Source organism: Triticum urartu, chromosome 5A (assembly GCF_056163025.1).
Source record: "Triticum urartu cultivar PI428250 chromosome 5A, HENAU_Tu73, whole genome shotgun sequence".
Taxonomy (NCBI): domain Eukaryota; kingdom Viridiplantae; phylum Streptophyta; class Magnoliopsida; order Poales; family Poaceae; genus Triticum; species Triticum urartu.
Genome location: NC_141877.1, coordinates 627,231,926 through 627,252,506, shown reverse-complemented (window position 1 = coordinate 627,252,506; position 20,581 = coordinate 627,231,926). Strand labels below are relative to the sequence as shown.

The window sequence follows — 20,581 nt, the reverse complement described above, 5'->3', positions numbered from 1 at the left end:
GGACCGCTTCATGGTCGTCCCCTGCAAGAAATTGCGACGCTGTTGCACATACTGACTCGCGATCGAGAGCGGCGCGCCAGGCAATTTCCGCTCGTCTCACGCAACCATTGTACTATTTCGAGTCTCCTGAGCACATGATTGGATTGGAGGTGCTTAGATTGGTCATCAAGCAAGAGTGTCTTAGCCAACAAGACTCACAGAGAAGCTCGCTTGATTTAACTTGCACCGACTAATTAAGAAGCGTGTGCAAACCTTGTGCTCGCTCCCAGGGTAGGGTATAGAGAATACGCTAAGGACACTCCTTTTTTTGCGGGTACACACATTTTATTTCAGGAGCACACGGACACGGCAGAGTGCTAGGATACAAACTCTGCATGCAGTGGCCAAATTACGCGGCACGGCGGTGCCACCATCGGTCAATCGAGAGTACAGCATTACGTTACTGCCGGAGGCATTACTCGGGTAAAACAGTGAGCTTAATTAACTGTCATATTGCAACACTATCTGCCCATGTGCTGACAGAGGCTGCACGTAGACCAATAGATACTCCTGTAGTCTAGATGCATGCGAGGCGACGTCGGTGCTTACGTGCTCTACCGAGCCCAGCGCAAATGCCTTTACCAAGTACTAGTACTGGTACTAATTAAACAACTGCACCATGAAAAAGTAACCAAACAACTGAATGAATAGGCAGACGTAACGTAACTAAACGACTGAAGCAGCTCGTAATCCATTTGCTCTGTGCTACTTGTGCACATAATACATTTGCTTTGTGCTACTTGTGCACTGCAATCTGCATGCTTGGTCGCCGGTAGGCAGACTGTAACCTGCATCTTGCTTTAGGCCGTCGATAGGCGGACTGTTTCCTTGTCCAACACTGCATTGCCCAACAAGAAACATGCGTCATCAATCGCAATGCCAGTGTGACGCACTAGCCAGTTTCATCATCAACAGACTCTGCCTCAACCGTAAGCTTTGTTTACAATAAACTATTTCAAAGTATATGTTGGGCACAAAGATGTAAGCAAGATTTGCTTCGCCGCGAAGACATGGTAGTCTTCACATAGGCACCAATTCACATTCAACTGCCAACAGGTCGGTAGAGGTGTTCATACCAGCACAAGAGAGGGGAAATGGCTTCATAAACTCATATCGAGCTGATTCCCAACCAGCACATAAACCACTACCTCAGCACGGAATTTAGTCCAGTCCAAATCCCAGTAAATGGACAGAATGATCTCACTGCACCAAGGCCGTGACGCAGAATCTTCCAGTTCTACTCAAGTGTAACCAATTGGATGACAGTTCCAAAATGCTCTAGAAGATAACAAGCCATGTTACAAGGCCAAGACTTGAGATTTGAGATCGATTCCGTTGAATATGAATGTCCCATTCAGCAGCACAAACTGCTTGGTCACCAGCTGGAGAAGGGGCGTGGATACAGCACGATTAGTAAGGAACACGCGGGCACACACAAGATACTACCAACATGCTCCTGGTTGATAAATTTCAGCAAAGAAAGGATACCCTACCTTGATTACTTCCTGGGAGGCCACTCCGCCAATAAAGGCAGCGACAGGGTGAATCTCTGCACCCGCAAACCGGAACACTTCAGTAACCAGGTCTTCAGACAAGGATGCTCCCTTCAAACCCATGTCACTCAGCACCGAGACAGCAGCCGCCTTCAGCCTAGGAACATCCTCAACAATCTCACTAGTGGACCCAATGCTTTATCAGTATTATAAAAACAGGATCAACATTAAAAGCACGATATCATAATTATCACCATAAGTGAATGCGCATTTTTCTCATGTACCTGTCAAATATTCCAGGTAATCTGCTATAGCTGGCAGCAAGCCGGTCAACAGCACATAGCAGAACATAGAAGTTCATTGCATAGCTGCATCAATAAAATTGCTTGTTATTAGAGAAGCTAACTGATTTAGAAAATACAAAAGGAATGCAAATAAACCAGAGGCTAACAACTCCAACATAAAGTCACACACAATTCAAAGCGCATGATCATGAGACATATACCCATGTGTGCACAAAACTTGCAATGCATTTTGCAATATGGCGTGCTGAAAGAACATTTACTTTTAACAAGAAATAAACTCATGCCGCTACGCTAGATAAACACAAGGTCCGCGTATTACAGTAGCTCCACAAAAAAATACTTTATTGCCTTGAAAAAAATGCTAATTCTACAGCATTATGAATTGGCTAGTTCTAGATTGACATATTATTTGTCAAAAAGATAACTAACAATGTTACAGAATATGGAGTAATAAATAGCATGGAATGTGGAACATGTATAATAATTTCCTGTGTTTATTACATATGAAGAGATGAAACGGGGACATAAGAGTAATAGATGCTGACCAACTGTCTTCGTCGGCGAAGTACTTTTGAACTTCAGATAGGACTGGAGAGCTAAACTCCTCCATACTGCGGTATCTACAGACCTAGAGAACAGAAACCACTCAACAATGAGCACATATAGTTAACGCAAAAGACACGAGGGGAAAGAGCAGATTCTTCTGCCAAAGAAACCATATTGAAATATCATCACAAAAAGTCCCCCACATATGCAGTAAGCTGCAAATTTATTATTAAAAACTTACATGATCACTCAAATAAGCAAAACTGAAAGAGCGTGACTTGGGTGTTTAGGCGAAGCCTCACGGATCCGAATAGGCTGGACAGATTTTTCGTCTACATGTACAGCTACGAAACGGGATTACCTCTGTTCACCTGGTGCATATGAGCCCAGGCTCAGAAATGGATATTGGCATTTGAGTTGGCTAATATGTAAGTGCAGATGACAGGTTGTATTGTCTCTTCCAAAATGAAAAACTATCCTTACAAGGCTAGCCTCGAAGTCATCTCACTAAGATTTCCCTTTATTAGGTGGACACGAGCACATCCGCTGTCAGGTGGCTCAAAGAAACCCGAAAGAATTAGCAGAATTTCAGAAAAACAACTTTCATACTTGAGCTACAAAGAATTGCATACCAGCAAACTCTAAAAATTTGCAAACCAACATTTAAGATAAAACCAGTAGCAAGCAATATCAAGATAAATAACAGAGCCCCATAAGAATGGTTGGCTTTTTGAGCATCTTCTACAACATTCATGTATTTAGTATGCACCAATCTAAACTGATTAAAACTTGCCGACAGTCAGCACTTGCAACAAGAAATTTAAATCAGAAGAGTTGCATTGCCAATAAAAGACTTAAATGTCTTGTGCATTTTACTCTCAAATGAGTGAGCAGTAATTGACACATCATTTGCATGGAAAATAAATTAAAATAAGGTTTATCCATCACCAAACTGAATTATCTATCACAATCATACGGGAATCATGCAATAAGATATACTGATAGCAATCACTAAAAAGAAGTTGCGAATATATATGCCCCTGAAGAAAGCATCTTACTTTGAGTTTTCTAGTGTTTTTGCAAAATGTTTTGATATATGCTCTTGAAATAGATTCAGGATCTCTACCAATTCGCTTCAAAATACTCTTCACACGATGCTCCGTGGCAAGACAATCGGATTCAGCTTTAGCTTGGTAAATCTTTTGTAGGCTTACATAATACCTGCATTGGTCAGAAAGCAAATACTTAATAAAATTCATGCAATAAAAGAAACAGTCATGCCAACAAACTTGAACCTGAGGGATGATAGTGTCGCAAGAAACTGACTCGGTAAGTGATGTCATATCAGGTATTGTTCCCTCGAGAGGTAGCTCACCATTGCCCTCATTCGGGATAAATTCCTGTAAAATGGAAAGAAGGCAATGCAACTTAAGAAATGGAAACCATGGTAAGAAAGAGAAATGAAAGATGCGTGAAATGATTCAGCAGGTAACAGTAGTATGTGAATAGTTCATCACTTCACATTCAATTTTTTAAACAGCTCCCCACATTTCACGCATATAGGCTTATTGCTCTACTAAATGAGTCCTCTCAGTATAACACAACTCATACATGGCTTTAGCTTGGCTTTACCCAATAAAAAACAAGTTATAAACTACCTGTCATCTGATGCTTACACTTCACACACACACAAAAAAAAACAGTTCTCTGAACTCTTACAGTTCACACACACACACACACACACACACACACACAAAAACAGTTCTCTGAACTTGTGTCAACAACATCAAGGAGTATCAAGAACGGCTGCTATTTCATATAACAGAGTATTAAAGTAGCACGGCCTATCATATCTACTATGCTGCAAATCATAATGAAGATACCTTCAAAGCAGACACTAAAACCCAAAAATCTGAAGAAGAAGAATTGACTTCAGAGGAGTTATCAACAATTATCTGACGGATTTCATTACCTAGCAGAAACGGTCATGGGTCAGAATTTTCAATTCTGCATAGCTGTGTTTCCTGTATCAAATAAATAACAGAACACACATCATCCGGAAATAATACTATTCAGAGTAAATCATGAAGACAGTTTTTTTTCCAACAATTAATGTAATAAATCATTTCAGATGGCACATGACTAACATTATTTAAGTGACATCTAGCGTGCTACCATCAGGTGGGTACTGACAGGATAGAGAACAGCCAAGTGAGTCGGTGTTCATATACAGTTGACACCCACGCCTTTGTACGGACAGGATAGAGAACAGCAAGTGAGTCGGTATTCATATACAGTTCAAACTGACAAGAAACACCAGGTGACAATATTGTTAATTTTTACAGGACAGTCAGATAGTACTCAAATACACTGTAACAAAGCAGGTTACCTTCGACCAACCATCTCAAATCACTAATACCAAGCAATCACACAATATCTAGAACAAAGCCTGAAGCAGATAAGTTCTTATTCTTCAAAAGAAACCGATGTGGGCACATCTCCCACTGCTTTGCTTTAAGAAGGCCTGAAGTAGATAACTAGGTAAATCCACAAACCATTTCATGTTATGATTAAGTAATTATGTGACACTGTTAAAGTATAGTTTTGTATAGGAATGTTATCACCTACCGAATATTTTGTGACTTGGTTAGGATGTCCCTTGGTCTCCAAGGCTTGTAACCCTATACAATGTTAATACGATGGCGCCCCTAGGTGTGGTATTTTGGCCTAAACACAATCGTTTACTTGATATTAGTTTCCAAACCATGATCCTCCCTTCAATCTCCACCATGCCGCCGGCATATCCATCGCGTCAGGGACCAACCCTTCCTTCGCCACCCCTACCCTCCCCGCCACGATCAACTCCAGCACCAGCGCACTCATCTCCGCCCCCCATGCCCGATTCTGCCTCACCAGCGGCGAATGTGGCTAGTGTCCCACCCACGTGCCTATCACCCTTGACCTCCACACCTCCAACTTCTCAAAGTGGCGGATGTTGATCCGTGTTCTCCTTGACAAGTATGACCTTCTTCCCCACATCAACACCACCGCCGTCGAGGCCGACCAAACCCTAAATTGGACTCGCAAGGACTACATCATCTGGTCATGGCTCTATAGCTCCATCTCCGATGAGATCCTCGACATCATCATGGTTGAGGACCAGACGGCTCAAGAGGCGTGGATGCTCATCACCAACCTCTTCCTCAACAACCAGATGACATGTGTCGTCTACCTCGAGGGGGAATTTCGCGGGCTTGTGCAAGGTTACCTCTCTGTCACCGCGTACTGCCACCGCCTCAAGGCTCTCTCGGGATGCCCTCGGCTACGTCCGCACTCTCGTCTCGGATCAGACGCTCGTCCTCAACTATCTATGCGGCCTCAACCCTCGCTTCTCCGACATCACCACCATCGTCACAATGCAAAACCCGCTCCCGTCCTTCACGCATGTGCACTCCCTCCTCACCTTACGTGAGAACCAGCTCACCAACTCCAAGGCGGTGGGAAACTAAACCACTCTCTACGGCGGCGCCCCCTCCTACGACTCCGGCAACTCCAGCAACAACCGCGTCCTGAAGCGTGGCGATGGGAACCGGAGCGGCAACAACTACGGCGGTGGTCACCATGGTGGCAACCGCAACGGCAGCAGTAATTGGCACAAGAACGCCGACAGCAGCTCCAACGGAGGAAGTTCCGACGGCAACCGAAACAGCGGCGGCGATGACAACACCTGCCGCGGCGCTCCTATGGTCGGTCGATGGGTGTGTTTCAACCCATACACGGGCCAAGCCCAGGAGCCTCAGGCGCCCCCAGCGATGCGACTTGGCCTGCTTGGCCCACGGCCCCGACGATGCCCCCTGTGCCTAGGCGTTCACCTCGCTCGCCCCTCTGCATGGTCAAGCCTTTGGCACCAACCAGCCATTGACTCCTAGCTACAATGGCGCCTCGACTTGGAACTGCTCCACGCTCATGGCGGCCCTGAACAATGTGGCCACTCCATCAACCGTCGATGAGTGGGTCATGGACAACGGAGCCACTTCACACATGGCCTCCTACCCCGGTATATGCTCCACAATTTTGTTCCCGCCTCTCCCTCCTTCCTTCATCATGGCCATCAGTTCCACGCTGCCCATCTCTCATACTGGCCATGCATCCATATCTACTTCCGCTCCACTCTCTTACTTAACAAAGTTTTACTTGTTCCTCATATTGTTAAAAATCTTCTTTCTATTCATCGTTTCACTCTTCATAACCTTTGTTCAATAAAGTTTGACCCTTTTGGTTTTTCTGTCAAGGACCTTCACACCAAGGTTGTGATCCTTCGCCGCAATAGTTATGGAGATCTCTACGTCTTCGGTCATCAATCATCATGCCCATATACTCCTCACCACCACCTCCACTGAATTTTGGCATCGTCGGTTAGGTTAACCGGGTCGTGACGCTACGTGACAACTACATAAGCAGTCATTTATTCCAAGTAATAAAGCAGCCTCGCATGTTTGCCACACTTGTCAACTTGGTAAACACATGCGCTTGTCTTTTGCTGGGTCAACTTCAAAAAGTGTCAAACCGTTTCAATGAGTGCATTGTGATCTTATGAGCGCCACACGCATTGGAGGTGGTGATGATAATATCATCCACGTACAAGAGCTTGTAGGCAAGGTCTTGGCCACGCTTGTATATGAACAAGGAGACATCCGATTTTGATGCAACAAAACCAAGGTTGTGTGCTAAGAGGGCAAACCGATGGTACCATGTGTGTGGCGCTTGCTTAAGCCCATAGAGCGACTTGTGCAGGCGGCGTAGTCGGGGCACCAAACGTCGAGAAAACCAGGCGACTACTGAGAGTCGACCTCCTCGTCAAGATTGCCATGTAGGAAGGCATTCTTGACGTCGAGCTGGTGGATCAGCCATGCCCGCGAGACCGCGAGGCTGAAGATGATGCATATCGTGGCCGGCTTAACGCCATGACCGAACGTCACGTTGAAATTGATGCCCGGCTGTTGAGAATAGCCGTGCACCACCCACCTAGCCTTGTAGCCAGCAAGGCTGCCATCGAAGTGGAATTTGTGCTTGAAGATCCAGTTCCATGAAACAACATGAGCACAAGGAGGACGTGGAACAAGTAACCATGTCCCGTCGGTAACAAGGGCCTGAAACTCATCGTGCATGGCATGGTGCCAGTATGGGTCATTCAGAGCACCCCGGTGTGTTTTAGGAATAAAGGGAGTGGAATGGGAGGCCATTAGGTTCAAATGATCGACGGGCTAGAAGAGGCCTTTTCTGCAGAAGTGGCCATGGTCCGAGTATTAGAGGGAGAGGGTGGCCGATGAATAACGACTGGTGGCAATGGTTCACTTGAACTGAAAGGAGGGGAGTTCGGTGTTGTAGGCGAGACGGGGGTGATTGGCAATCCTGGAGGGGTCGAAGGACCGGGAGAAGGAATGGGATACGATGGGGCAGACTGAGGCCCAACAAGGCTGTGTGGCGTCTGCGGTGACGACGCGAGCGAAGGCAAGGGCTGCCATGCATAGCGGGTGGCGGATGCCTATGCATAACAGGCAGAGTGGGTGCTAGCAGGTCTTGCGTTGCAGCGAGGTCGATGAGGAAATCGAGCGCGGCGAGGGTGTTAGGTGGCCGGTCAAGTGAGTGTGAGAAGGGAAACATGGTTTTGTCCAAGACGACATGGCAGGAGATGATGACCTGGCGTGTTTCCGGATCAAGGCAACGGTATCCTTTGTGGTTACTAGGGTAGCCAAGAAAACACAAGCAAAAGAGCGAGGTGCGATTTATGTTTGGCGATGGCGGATTAGTTTGTGTAGCATAAGCAGCGAAAGACATGTAGGGCACCGTAGTTGGGCAGGGTGTTGTATAGACGAATGTAGGGCATGGCGAACTCGATTGGTTGGGAGGGACGGATGTTGACGAGGTGAGTGGTTGTTGCCAAGGCTTCGACACAATACGAGGGTGGCAGGGATGACTGAAAGAGAAGTGTGTGTGTGTGTGTGTGTGTGTGTGACGTTAAGTGTGCGGATGGCTCGTTCGGGCTTGCTGTTCTACGCGGAGGTGTATGGGCATGAAAGGCGAAATCGAATGCCATGGGAGGTGAAGAAAGAAGTGATCATGGAGTTGAGAAACTCGGTCACGTTATCGGCCGGCATGGCGACAACGACGCGTTTGTGTACGAGCGTAGGCAGCGGCGACGGATTTTCAACATAAAGGAAACGTCCACATGTAGTGGGAAATGTTAGAGTTATATTGATGTTGGCCTTTGGCCTTTTGTATTCTAGCCTCTTGGCATTCTCTTGTACATGTATATATGATGCCTTTGGCCTCCTAGTAATATCAAGTTGCATATTTCCCTAACATGGTATTAGAGCTCTAGGTTTTTTTCGCACAAGCAACTGGTGCTTTCCATCCATCTCGCGCTCGTCATTGCTTTCGGCGTCGCTCACCCCTTCCCTGTGGCCCGTCTCGATCCAGTTGCCGCCAGGGGACTCCCGATCTGCCCCGATTCCTTCGTTCGGCTGCTCCTATCCCGTAAAGGCCCGCTGCAGCCGCGTGAGGATTTGGCCATCCGTCCTGCAGGTCTTCGCTTGATGCCGCCTAGTCTCCGGCTGGACCTGCTACCCCCTGCCGGATCGAGCCGCCCTGCCTCTCCATCTGATCCCCGGCATCTCTTCCGCTCGCCAAGTGCGTGGACTGCATTGGTCTCGGGTGACCAATATGCGTGCGTACCTCCACGCCCGTGACTGAGATCGATCAGCTTGATTTGGGCTGCTGGTGGGCCGCCGCGAGGCCGTGATTGGCCTATCCTGTTCGGCTTACTTCTTTCGGTTGTCGACTAAGAGTTGTGCTGCTTGTCCCTAAAAAAAAGAAAAGAAAAGAAGAGAAAAAAAATGCTCTCGTGTGGACTGGTCTTTTGCCCTCGCTATTCGGTGATTTTCGACGGTGTTCCCTATATTGACCCCGTCTCGCACATACATCGTCGATTGGTACTTGGTGCTCGTCCATCTGTGACGTCGTCACCTATGGCGTCTTCTGCTGGTTGTGTTGGTCGCTCTTCGTCGACTTCTATCGCGGCTTCCGCGTGCGGCGGTGACCGCTCTACATCGACTCGTCTCGCGGCTTCCGCTCGCGGCGGTGACCGCTCTTCGTCGACTCGTCTCGCGGCTTCCGCGTGTGGCGGTGACTGCTCTTTGTCGACTCCTATCGCGGTTTTCGCATGCGGCGGTGACCGCTCTACGTCGACTCGTCTCGCGGCTTCGGCGCGCGGCGGTGACCGCTCTACATCGACTCCTATCGCGGCTTCCGCGCGCGGCGGTGATCGCTCTGCGTCGACTCTCGCCGCTTCCGCGCACGACGGTGATCGCTCCATGTCGGCTCCCCCAGTGGCTTCCACATACAGCTCTACCTCGACCACTTCCGCCATGTCCCTGTCTCCTCGTGAGATTGCGCAGTTGCAGTCTCTGCTTGCTACTTGGGATTCTTCACCGACAAGTTCTGCAGGTTCTGTGACTGACTCTTCTGGCACTGAGAAACCACCTTCTACTCATTCAGGTACATCCCCATGGATTCTTGATACTGGAGCATCTTTTCATATGACCTATGATTCTTCCACTTTGACCTCTGTTCGACCTGTTGAGTATCTTGTTCGTGTTCTTACGGCTGATGGCACTCCCCTCCCTGTAGCTAGTCGAGGCACTCTTAGCACTTCTTCATTTCATGTTCCCTCTGTCGCTCATGTTCCTCGACTTACCATGCAGCTCATATCTGGTGGTCAGGTTGTTGACTCTAATTGTAGGGTCATCCTCGACTTTGATTTGTGTTCTGTCCAGGATCGTCGCACGGGCGCTCTACTTGGTGCTGGCCCTCGACGCTCTGATGGTCTCTGGGAGCTTGACTAGCTACGTCTTCCTTCCGCTGCCCCCGCTGCCAGTCTCGTAGCCCCAGTTGCTGCATCTACCAGCTCTTTTCAGCAGTGGCATCATCGTCTTGGCCATTTATGTGGTTCTCGCCTCTCGTCTTTGGTTCATCGTGGTGTTCTGGGGTCTGTCTCCGGTAACGCTTCGTTGGATTGTCTGGGTTGTAGGCTAGGTAAGCAGATTCAGCTACCCTATCCTCACAGCGAGTCGGTGTCGGAGCGCCCTTTTGACCTCGTTCACTCTGATGTTTGGGGTCCGGCTCCCTTTGCTTCAAAAGGGGGTCACCGCTACTATATTATCTTTATAGATGATTTTTCGCGGTACACTTGGATCTATTTCATGTCTTCTCGTAGTGAGGTCTTATCTATATACAAAAAATTTGCTGTCATGGTTCAAACCCAGTTTTCCACCCCTATTCGTGTTTTTCGCGCAGATTCAGCTGGTGAGTATATCTCCCATGCGCTGCGAGGATTCCTTGCTGAGCAAGGTACTCTTCCTCAGTTCTCTTGCCCTGGTGCTCATGCTCAGAATGGTGTGGCTGAGCGCAAGCATCGTCACCTTCTTGAGACAGCGCGTGCGATGATGATCGCCGCCTCTCTTCCGCCTCACTTCTGGGCTGAGGCTGTTACCACTTCCACGTATCTTGTTAACATTCAGCCATCTGCTGCTCTACAGGGTGGCATTCCTCTCGAGTGTCTTTCTGGTCGCTCTCCTGATTATTCGGCGCTTCGCTTGTTTGGTTGTGTTTGCTATGTTTTACTTGCCCCTCGTGAACGCACCAAACTGACCGCTCAGTCCGTTGAGTGTGTATTTCTCGGATACAGTGATGAGCATAAGGGCTATCGGTGTTGGGATCCCATCGGTCGTCGGATGCGTATTTCTCGGGATGTGACCTTTGATGAGTCTCGTCCCTTCTACCTGCGTCCATCCTCCCCGACCTTTTCCACAGAGGATATCTCTTTTCTTACGTTTTCGGATACACCTCCCTCTGTGCCCAGTATTCCTACTCCTCGTCCCGTGGTTCCAGATTCGACACTGTCCTCTCCTATGATTTCTTCTCCTCCCTCGTCACATGACTCTTCACCTTCATCATCGATACCTTCACCTTCTCCACCTTCATCACCGATACCTTCCCCTTCTCCACCTTCAACGATACATTCGCCGTCTCCGTCTTCAGTGATTCCACCTCTTCCCTCCTTTCCTTTTCATTATACTCGACGTCCACGTATTGTGGATGAGTCTACTGATGTGCCCTCTACTTCTGGTGTGTCGTCTTCCTCCTCTCAGCCGACTTATGGTCTTCGTTCTCGTCCTTGTCTGCCCCCTGACCGATATTCTCCTTCTCGCTATGGTCTTTCGACTGTTCTTGAGCCGACTTCTTATCGAGATGCTATTGTGCATCCTGAATGGCAGTTTGCGATGGCAGAGGAGATTGCTGCTCTTGAGCGCACCGGCACGTGGGATCTGGTTTCTCTTCCTCCTGGTGTTCGTCCCATCACTTGTAAGTGGGTCTATAAGATAAAGACCCGCTCTGATGGTTCTCTTGAGCGTTATAAAGCTCGCCTTGTGGCTCGTGGCTTTCAGCAAGAGCATGGTCACGATTATGATGAGACTTTTGCTCCCGTGGCCCATATGACCACTGTCCGTACACTTCTTGCCGTGGCCTCTGTTCGCCATTGGTCTGTGTCTCAGCTTGATGTGAAGAATGCCTTTCTAAATGGTGAGTTGCGTGAGGAGGTTTATATGCAGCCGCCACCTGGGTATTTTGTTCCTGATGGCATGGTTTGTCGTCTTCGCCGCTCTCTTTATGGCCTTAAGCAAGCCCCCCGTGCTTGGTTTGAGCGCTTCGCCTCTGTGGTGACTGCCGCTGGTTTTTTGCCCAGTGCTCATGATCCAGCGTTGTTTGTCCACCTTTCTGCTCGTGGTAGGACTCTTCTTCTATATGTTGATGACATGATCATCACTGGCGACGATTCTGAGTACATTGCCTTTGTCAAGGCCCGCCTCAGTGAGCAGTTCCTTATGTCTGATCTTGGTCCTCTTCGTTACTTTCTTGGGATTGAGGTTTCATCCACCTCTGATGGCTTTTATATTTCCCAAGAAAAGTATATCCAAGATCTTCTTACTCGTGCGGCTCTTAGTGATGAGCGCACTGTTGAGACTCCCATGGAGCTCAATCTTCACCTTCGTGCTTCTGATGGGGAGCCCTTGTCCAATCCGACGCGTTATCGTCATCTTGTTGAGAGTCTTGTCTATCTTGCTGTCACATGTCCGGATATCTCGTATCCTGTCCATATTCTGAGTCAGTTTGTTTCTGCTCCCACTTCAGTTCACTATAGTCACCTTCTTCGTGTTCTACGCTATCTTCGTGGCACGATCTCTCGTCGTCTCTTTTTCCCCCGTTCCAGCTCGTTACAGCTCCGGGCCTATTCGGATGCTACGTGGGCTAGTGATCCTTCGGACCGTATTTCACTTTCTGCTTACTGTGTTTTTCTTGGTGGTTCTCTTATTGCCTGGAAGCCGAAGAAACAAACTGCAGTTTCTCGTTCGAGTGCAGAGGCCGAGTTGCGAGCTATGGCTCTTTTGACGACAGAGGTGACTTGGTTACGATGGTTACTGGAGGATTTTGGTGTTTCTGTTACTACACCTACCACCCTCTTGTCAGACAGTACAGGTGCTATCAGTATTGCGCGGGACCCGGTAAAGCATGAGCTTACCAAGCATATCGGTGTTGATGCCTTTTATGTGCGCGCTGCTGTGCAGGATCATGTTATTGGTCTTCAGCATGTGCCTTCCGAGTTACAGCTAGCAGACTTCTTCACGAAGGCCCAGACTAGAGCGCAGCATGGATTTCACCTCTCCAAACTCAGTGTTGTAGATCCACCATGAGTTTGAGGGGGGGTGTTAGAGTTATATTGATGTTGGCCTTTGGCCTTTTGTATTCTAGCCTCTTGGCATTCTCTTGTACATGTATATATGATGCCTTTGGCCTCCTAGTAATATCAAGTTGCATATTTCCCTAACAGGAAAATCATCAACAATAATGAGATAATATTTTAAATCGAGGTTACTCAAGATAAGAGAAGTCCAAAGATCACAATGCACTAATTTAAACGTTTAACACTTTTTGATGTAGACCTAGCAAAAGGCAATCACACATGTTTACCAAGTTGACAAGCATGGTAAACATGTGAGGCTACTTTATTACATTACATGGAATAAAAGACTGCTTATGTAGTTGTGACATAGTGTCACGACCCGGGTGACCTAACCAACGATGCCAAAGGTCGGTGGAGGTGGTGGTGAGGAGCCCATGGGCGTGGTGATTGATGATCGAAGATGGGAAGATGTAGAGATCTGCATGACTATTGCAGTGAAGGATCACGGCCTTGGTGCGAAGGTCCTTGACAGAAAAGCCAAAGGGGTCAAACTCTATTGAACAATATAGTGGAACGATGAAAAGAAAGATGATTTTTGCCAATACAAGGAACAAGAAAAACTTTGTTAAGAAAGAGAGTGCGAGCGGAAGTAGGTATGGATGCATGGCCGATATGAGAGATGGGCGGCATGGAACCTACCCATAGTGACAAGGGAGAAAGGAAAGGCAGGAACAAGATTGTGGAGCATACCGAGGTCAGAAGCCATATGTGCAGTGGCTCCGCGGTCATGGCCCACTCACCGACAGTTGATGGAGTGGTCGCGTTGCTTAGGGCTGCCATGAGAGCAGAGCAATCCCAAGTCGAGGCGCCATTGTAGCCGGGAGTCGGTGGCGGGTTGGTGCCAAGGGCTTGACCATACAGAGGAGCGAGCGAGGTGAACGCCTGGGCAGGGGGCATCGCCAGCGCCGGGGGCCAAGCAGGCCGACCCCGCTCTTGGGTCGCATCGTCGGGGGCACCTGAGGTTGCTTGGCCTGGCCCGTGTATGGGTTGAAACACACCCATGGACCGACCGTATGAGAAGCTCCACATTAGGTGTTGCCATCGTCATCGCCATTCCGGTTGCCTCCGGAACTTCCTCCGCCGGAGCTGGTTGCTGCCAGCATTCTTCTTGCACCAGTTACCGCCACCGTTGCGGTTGTCACCATGGTCCAAGCCGCGGTTGTTGCTAGAGTTGCCGGAGCCATGGGAGGGGGCGCAGCCGTAGAGAGCGGTTTGGTTTCTGTGGAGTTGGCGAGCTGGGTCTCACGCAAGGTGAGGGAGCGCGTATGCGCGAAGGACAGGAGCGGGTTTTGCATGGTGACGATGGTGGTGATGTCAGAGAAGCGAGTGTTGGGGCCGCGGAGACAGTTGAGGACGAGCGTTTGATCCGAGACGAGAGTGTCGGCGTCGCCGAGGGCGTCCAGAGAGCCTTGAGGCGGTGGCAGTGCACGGTGACAAGGAGCTCACCTTGCAAAAGGCCGCAAAATTCCGCCTCGAGTTAGACGACACGTGTCATCTGGTTGTCAAGGAAGAGATTGGTGATGAGCGTCCATGCCTCTTGAGTCGTCTGGTCCTCCGCCATGATGATGTCGAGGATCTCATCGAAGATGCAGCCATAGAGCCATGATTTGACAATGTAGTCCTCATGAGTCCAATCTGGGGTGCGGTCAGCGTCAACGGTGGTGGTGTTGACGTGGGGAAGGAGGCATACTTGCAGAGGAGAATACGGATCAACATTCACGACTTTGAGAAGTTGGAGGTGTGGAGGTCGAGGGTGACTAGCACGTGGGTGCAAACGCTAGCCACGTTCACCGCCAGTGAGGCAGAAGCGGGCATGGGGACGGAGATGAGAGCGCGGATGGTGGAGTTGATCGTGGCGGGGAGGGTATGGGTGGCAAGGGAAGGGCTGGTCCCTGGTGCGGTGGACATGGCGATGGTGTGGTGGAGATCGAATGGAGAGTCGTGGTTTGGAAATTGATAACAAGTAAACGATTGTGTTTAGGCCAAAACGCCACACCTAGGGCGCCAACCAATATGTTAAAATTATATAGGGTTACAAGCCTTGGAGACCAAGGGAGATCCTAACCGAATCACAACAATATTCAATGGGTGATAACATTCCTATACAGATCAACCATACACAAGTATACTTTAACACAACCGACGGGCTGGAAGAGGCCTATACCATTACTAATCCGAATGCAAACTGTATGTAAATGCTTAGTATGAACAGGTTGTGGGGGCACATAGGTCACACTAATTATATATGTAGACCACAGTTCGGTAGCGTCACAGTGATTCAAGTAGTTTTGTCATATGGTACTAAGAAAAGTAAGCTGTGAATCATGTTAAAGTTACATTCACGAAAGCAATTATATAAATCAACTCACTGATTCCTGGAGTTACCGAGACTTTGTATGAAGATTCTACTGCTTCTTTGTAATTGTCTTCATCTACGTTAAGCATATGGGCTCGAATTAGGTCCTGCCAAAAACAGTAGCTTTTGTCAATAATCAGAAACTCCTAGAAATATTTTCAATTGTTCGGCCAGCAAAACAAAACAAAAAACATGTACCTTAAATTCCCTTTTCTCTTGCCTGGTCGAAGGTTGTAACTGCCCATCATGCGCATCTGCCCATTTTTCTGCAAGCCTCACAAGGATAACAATGTATGGAGTATGCTTGTGCACAACAGCATCCTTGTCGCATATATCAATTGACTTTGCAAATCTGAAAGCCAATAGCAAGTCAGCAGCAAATATTTCGTTGAGAATGAAATAATTATCATGCAACTTGTTCTGTGAACAATCAAGATATGAATACATTCTTACTGCTTGAGTTCAGTCCAGGGATTGTGCAATCGTAAATCATCCAAGAAGTGGTCTGGTTTTGATTCTATAACACAGTGCTCCTATAATAACAAATCACAAGGAAAAAGGTCAACTTTCTCAAAATGATTTGGCCCAGGACTCTCCCAAGATGGTTAGACTCCCAGAGCATAATTAACTACCAAACAACGTTAACAAGTCATACAAACTAAGGCTCATGTATGAAGTAGTCCTGCTTAAGTACCTTGATGCTGACCCTGACAAGGCCAGTTAAACCATATGAACGCGCAGCAACCAAAACAATATTTGCGCTTCCGCAGATACTATCTAATTTCAATAAAGAACTCTCAGGAAGCTGCAGTAGTGAAAACTTTGGTATTAGTGAGTTAGTTTGAGAGTGGAACACTGCATATAGAGTTTTGCTAGAAATTGGCTAAAAGACTTCAACGGCAAACTAGGAAACTCTTCTTCCATCTACATTCACAAAAGTACAGGAGAAGTAAACTGAAAACAGGTTTGCCACTAACAACAACATACCAAACATTTGAATCATCAGTCTATTCAATAAATAATCAATTGCAAACACGGCCAAATATGTAGTATGTGGATCACAACATATATTTTCTTATGCACACAGCAGTTAGTAGATCCTTAAGGGAACATTAAGAGAAATGTTAATTTAATGCTAACTCAGAAGCCTGCATTTATTTATTTATTTATTTTGCATTGGGCATAGTGCAATGAAATTTTGGCGCAAATGAAAATTCCAGTAACTATATGGGTCGGGAGATTTACTAGTAACAATTTTCTTGAGACCACTATGTTATGAGAAGTTTACTCACATATTTGCATAAGTAGATAAAGTGTCATGCCAATTCGCCTTAAGCGGTCACTTTAAGTCTTATCTGACAGACTGACACTGGATTATGGTAACATATTGCATATAACTAGATAAAGTGTCATGCCAATTCACCTTAAGCGGACACTTATCTGACACTGGAATATGGTAACCCTGTTTGGTCGAACAGCTTCCAAATATATATTTGGTTGTTTGACCAACTTTTTTTTCTTAATCAAGTTGCAAATAAATGTAGCATTGCTTTCCAAACATGTGAGATTCAATGTGAGAGGATAAATATATTTATTTATCTAACTTCAATTTATTTCCTCAAAAAACAAAAGACTTGTTGCAACTTTTACCATGGCAGGTTGAAAACACTGCTTAACATCTGTGGTCACAGGCTCAAATCATCTAATTCTCTAATATGAAATAGGCATTTCAGGTAGTCACCCACCATGATCCATATATTTCCCAGCTTAAAAATGCTTTACTATTAAATATACAAAAGTATTCACTTCTTTCCCACCGTACAACTATTTGTAATAGAAAATAAGCTACATAGGTTATTCAGTTATATACATCTCATGCATAACCCTGACCGTACAAACCGTCTAATCTACAATCCAAGATTTTCATCACTTCAATTTTTTGGCTTAAAAAAAACACAAGTGTTCATTCAGCTAAAACTATACAGAAAGCATCAGCAAATGAATCGCTGTGTTTGCAGCTTATGTTAAGAGTATATCAAAACACATACCTGTGTAGCAATGACAACAGTGAACTGGGAAAAGAAGGAAGGATTTGTATCTATCATTGTCGCTGGAGACTCCTCAACATATTTGGCTTTCACAGCATCATTGAGCTCTTGTAAGAAAGAACAGATAGATTTTGCTCTTGAATGACCCAAGCACTCTTCATCCACTGAACAGAAATACAGAGCACTTAGTAAATATGAATTCTACTCCCTCCGTTCCTAAATATTTGTCTTTCTAGAGATTTCAACAAGTGACTACATACGAAGCAAAATGAGTGAATCTACACTCTAAAATATGTCTATATACATCCGTATGTGGTAGTCCATTTGAAATCTCTAAAAAGACAAATATTTAGGAACGGAGGGAGTATCACTTTTATGGAAATGAATTTAAGGAACAGAAGGAACAGCATCGCATATTCGCATTACACAAAAAATTGTTTCCCAGGTCCGACGGTTCGACTTTGGAGCCATCAACAACAGTAACACTCCCTATTCCTCCAAGCACAAGGTTCTTCAGCGCTTCAGTTCCGGTAGGGCCACAGTTAAGCAAGCATATGCTAGCCTTCTCAAGTGCAGCCTGTCCTTGATCACCCCATATCCTGTACTTCATATTTACAAGACCATGTAGCTTTCAATATATGTACATGTTCGTTCATCATAAGCTTTTGTAGGGAGAAACTTGAGCAGATAATAATGAACATCTATTGTAAGACATTATTGAGAAAAAGTGAAGGGCAGAAGGCCATACAATATAATGTGGGTCATATTAAATCTATCAACTAAATACTGTCATGAATTATGGTTTTGGTTTGCACTGATGAGCACCAAAGATTTGTATCAGTAAATGTTGTTGCTATCCTGATGTCATGGATAATTAGGTTTGGATAAGCTGAATTGCTGGTTCCAAATAGCTCGATTTCAAAATTCCGTGCAGATTAAACAAGGGGGCAGGTTAGAACTAACAGTTGTGATGTGCTGACAATGTTCAGACTAACAGTTTAACACCTTAGCTTTGCCTGCAACTGAGTCACAAGCAATTGCCAGGATGCAGTTCAAAAGAGCTACAAATGTAGTGGACAGTCAACATGCTATTGTACTAGCATATGCACAGGAACTCGAACCACCCATGTAAGCACGACTCATCTGAAGTAGCAGCCAAACACTCGCTCCAATCAGAACCCAAGCAGCGCTTCCAAAATCCGGAACAGTAACAGCCACCCCGTCTGCAATGCAAGGCCCGCGGCCTTCGAATCTAGAAGCAGGGCACCCGCTTCCCTCGGGCAGCTCAGGCCGCCCGCTGGCCGAATCACAGCGGAAGCATAAAACCCTAGACCACACACCGCCCCTACGGAAACCGGGCCCGAGAGGAGAGCATAATTCCGCCAGTCACGCGGAGATGCGGCCGAGGGTGGGGAGGAGGGCGCCGACGCGTTACCTGAGCTGGCGATCGTACTTGGTCTTGGGCTCGGCGGTGGCGACGGCTGCGGCGGCCATGGCTGCGGAGGCCATGGCTGCGGAGGCGGAGGTGGAGGCGGAGGCGGAGTCTCTTCACTGTGTGGGTGTGGTGGTTTCCGCCTCGCCGCCTCCTCTCCGGCGCCCCCGTGGAATAAAGCGAGGAGCGGAGGTGGAAGTGCGGAGCCAGGAGGAGAAGGGCATTTATTCGCTTTCCGTACTGTTGCGTCGGACCAGCTAGAAGTTCTCCGCAAAGCCCATCCTGGCCCAATTTCCAATTCTCCTACTAGGCTTGTGTCGGCCTGGCCCAGAAGGCTAACAGGAAGGCCCGATTCGAGCTTACATCACTCATCATCATCACAGCAGCATGTTCTTCCTTCTCAAAAAAAAAAGCAGCATGTTCTTAAAAAAAATATCAAACAGCAACAAAGTCAGCGTGGGCTTCCTTTTTTTGCGGGAACACTTGTATTACTCAAATGACAATGTCCTTACAATCATCAAGGGAAAGACGTCCTCTCGCCCAGACCCTAGCCAAGTCATAGTTCGCCCCTCAACTCGAGCAAAGCTAGCTAAACTATCACTAGCTTTGTTTTGGGCACGGGTACATAAGTAATAGAAGATATCAAGGATACTACCATACTTGAATCAGATTCAATTGCAACGGGCAAATCAGACATTTGTATGGCAAGTGATAATCCTTCCATGATCCCACATAGCTCAGCTTCTAGTGGATCTCTGCAAGAAAATAGTGATCTATATGCCGAGAAGATGATCTTGCCCTCATTGTCTCGAAGAATCATACCAGCACCAGCATCATCGCTTGCTACAAACGAGCCATCAGCATTCAATTTGATCCAGCCATTAGCAGGCGGTACCCATCTAGCTTGAGATATTGCTTGTTGTGGTGTGATCGCCGGCCCAACATGCTGATCAAAAGATATATATCCCTCTCCTTTCGTTGGATCCATCTCCGAATTTAACTTGATGTCAATTAATTCATCCAGATATCTCCTCAAAAAACTCACCAAGGACTCTATGACCGGTGCTGGCTTGTGATGTACAATTTCATTACGCACATACCAACTCCTCCAGAAGATGAGCAACACTTCAGTACGATCAATATCACATAACTGGTCGAGCACATGAAGGAGCCATTCCTTACCAGTGTTCACGAAGGAATCCATTGCTGGCAGTTTCCATACCTTAGACATTTCTCTGTACAAATCCCTGCCTCGTTGGCACCTTAAGAACGGGTGGAAATTATCTTCTACCTCCGTTCCACACACCGGGCAGCCACTTATCGTTTCCAAACCAATTTTGTTCTTGTTCTTCCATGTTGGGAGGGCATCTGTCGCCATTCGCCAAGCAAAATTACGGATCGTCGGCGGCACATTACTCTTCCAAATAAGTTTCCAGCAGCTTCTCCCCTCAGAGCTCGAAGTACTGCTAGAAGCCAAATTTGCACCATGAACTTCATGAAA

The 20,581-nt window shown here is 47.0% G+C and overlaps 2 protein-coding genes and 1 pseudogene across 5 annotated transcripts; 2 read left to right on the top strand and 1 right to left on the bottom strand.

The window, feature by feature from the left end:
- Positions 1–659: 659 nt before the first annotated feature.
- On the bottom strand, positions 660–19,284 carry LOC125511166 (NEDD8-activating enzyme E1 regulatory subunit AXR1). Of its 4 annotated transcripts, none has more exons than XM_048676464.2 (14): positions 19,084–19,284; positions 18,075–18,247; positions 17,649–17,812; positions 16,295–16,405; positions 16,054–16,133; positions 15,799–15,952; positions 15,614–15,707; positions 4,267–4,355; positions 3,710–3,783; positions 3,442–3,604; positions 2,383–2,465; positions 1,817–1,900; positions 1,533–1,728; positions 660–1,421 (listed from the first exon to the last, which is right to left on the bottom strand). In XM_048676464.2, exons 1-14 carry the CDS (start codon positions 19,155–19,157, stop codon positions 1,338–1,340), a joined length of 1,623 nt encoding a protein of 540 aa, XP_048532421.2. In that variant the 5' UTR covers positions 19,158–19,284; the 3' UTR covers positions 660–1,337. The 4 variants fall into 4 exon arrangements, with proteins under 4 accessions (XP_048532421.2, XP_048532422.2, XP_048532423.2 ...); XM_048676465.2 differs by having other exon boundaries at positions 1,533–1,713; XM_048676466.2 differs by having other exon boundaries at positions 1,533–1,689.
- LOC147973532 (uncharacterized) lies at positions 4,371–7,070 on the top strand (annotated as a pseudogene).
- Positions 9,226–10,888, top strand: LOC147973531 (uncharacterized). The gene is made up of 3 exons (XM_087522421.1): positions 9,226–9,940; positions 10,185–10,318; positions 10,739–10,888. Exons 1-3 carry the CDS (start codon positions 9,280–9,282, stop codon positions 10,886–10,888), a joined length of 945 nt encoding a protein of 314 aa, XP_087378547.1. The 5' UTR covers positions 9,226–9,279.
- Positions 19,285–20,581: the final 1,297 nt, after the last annotated feature.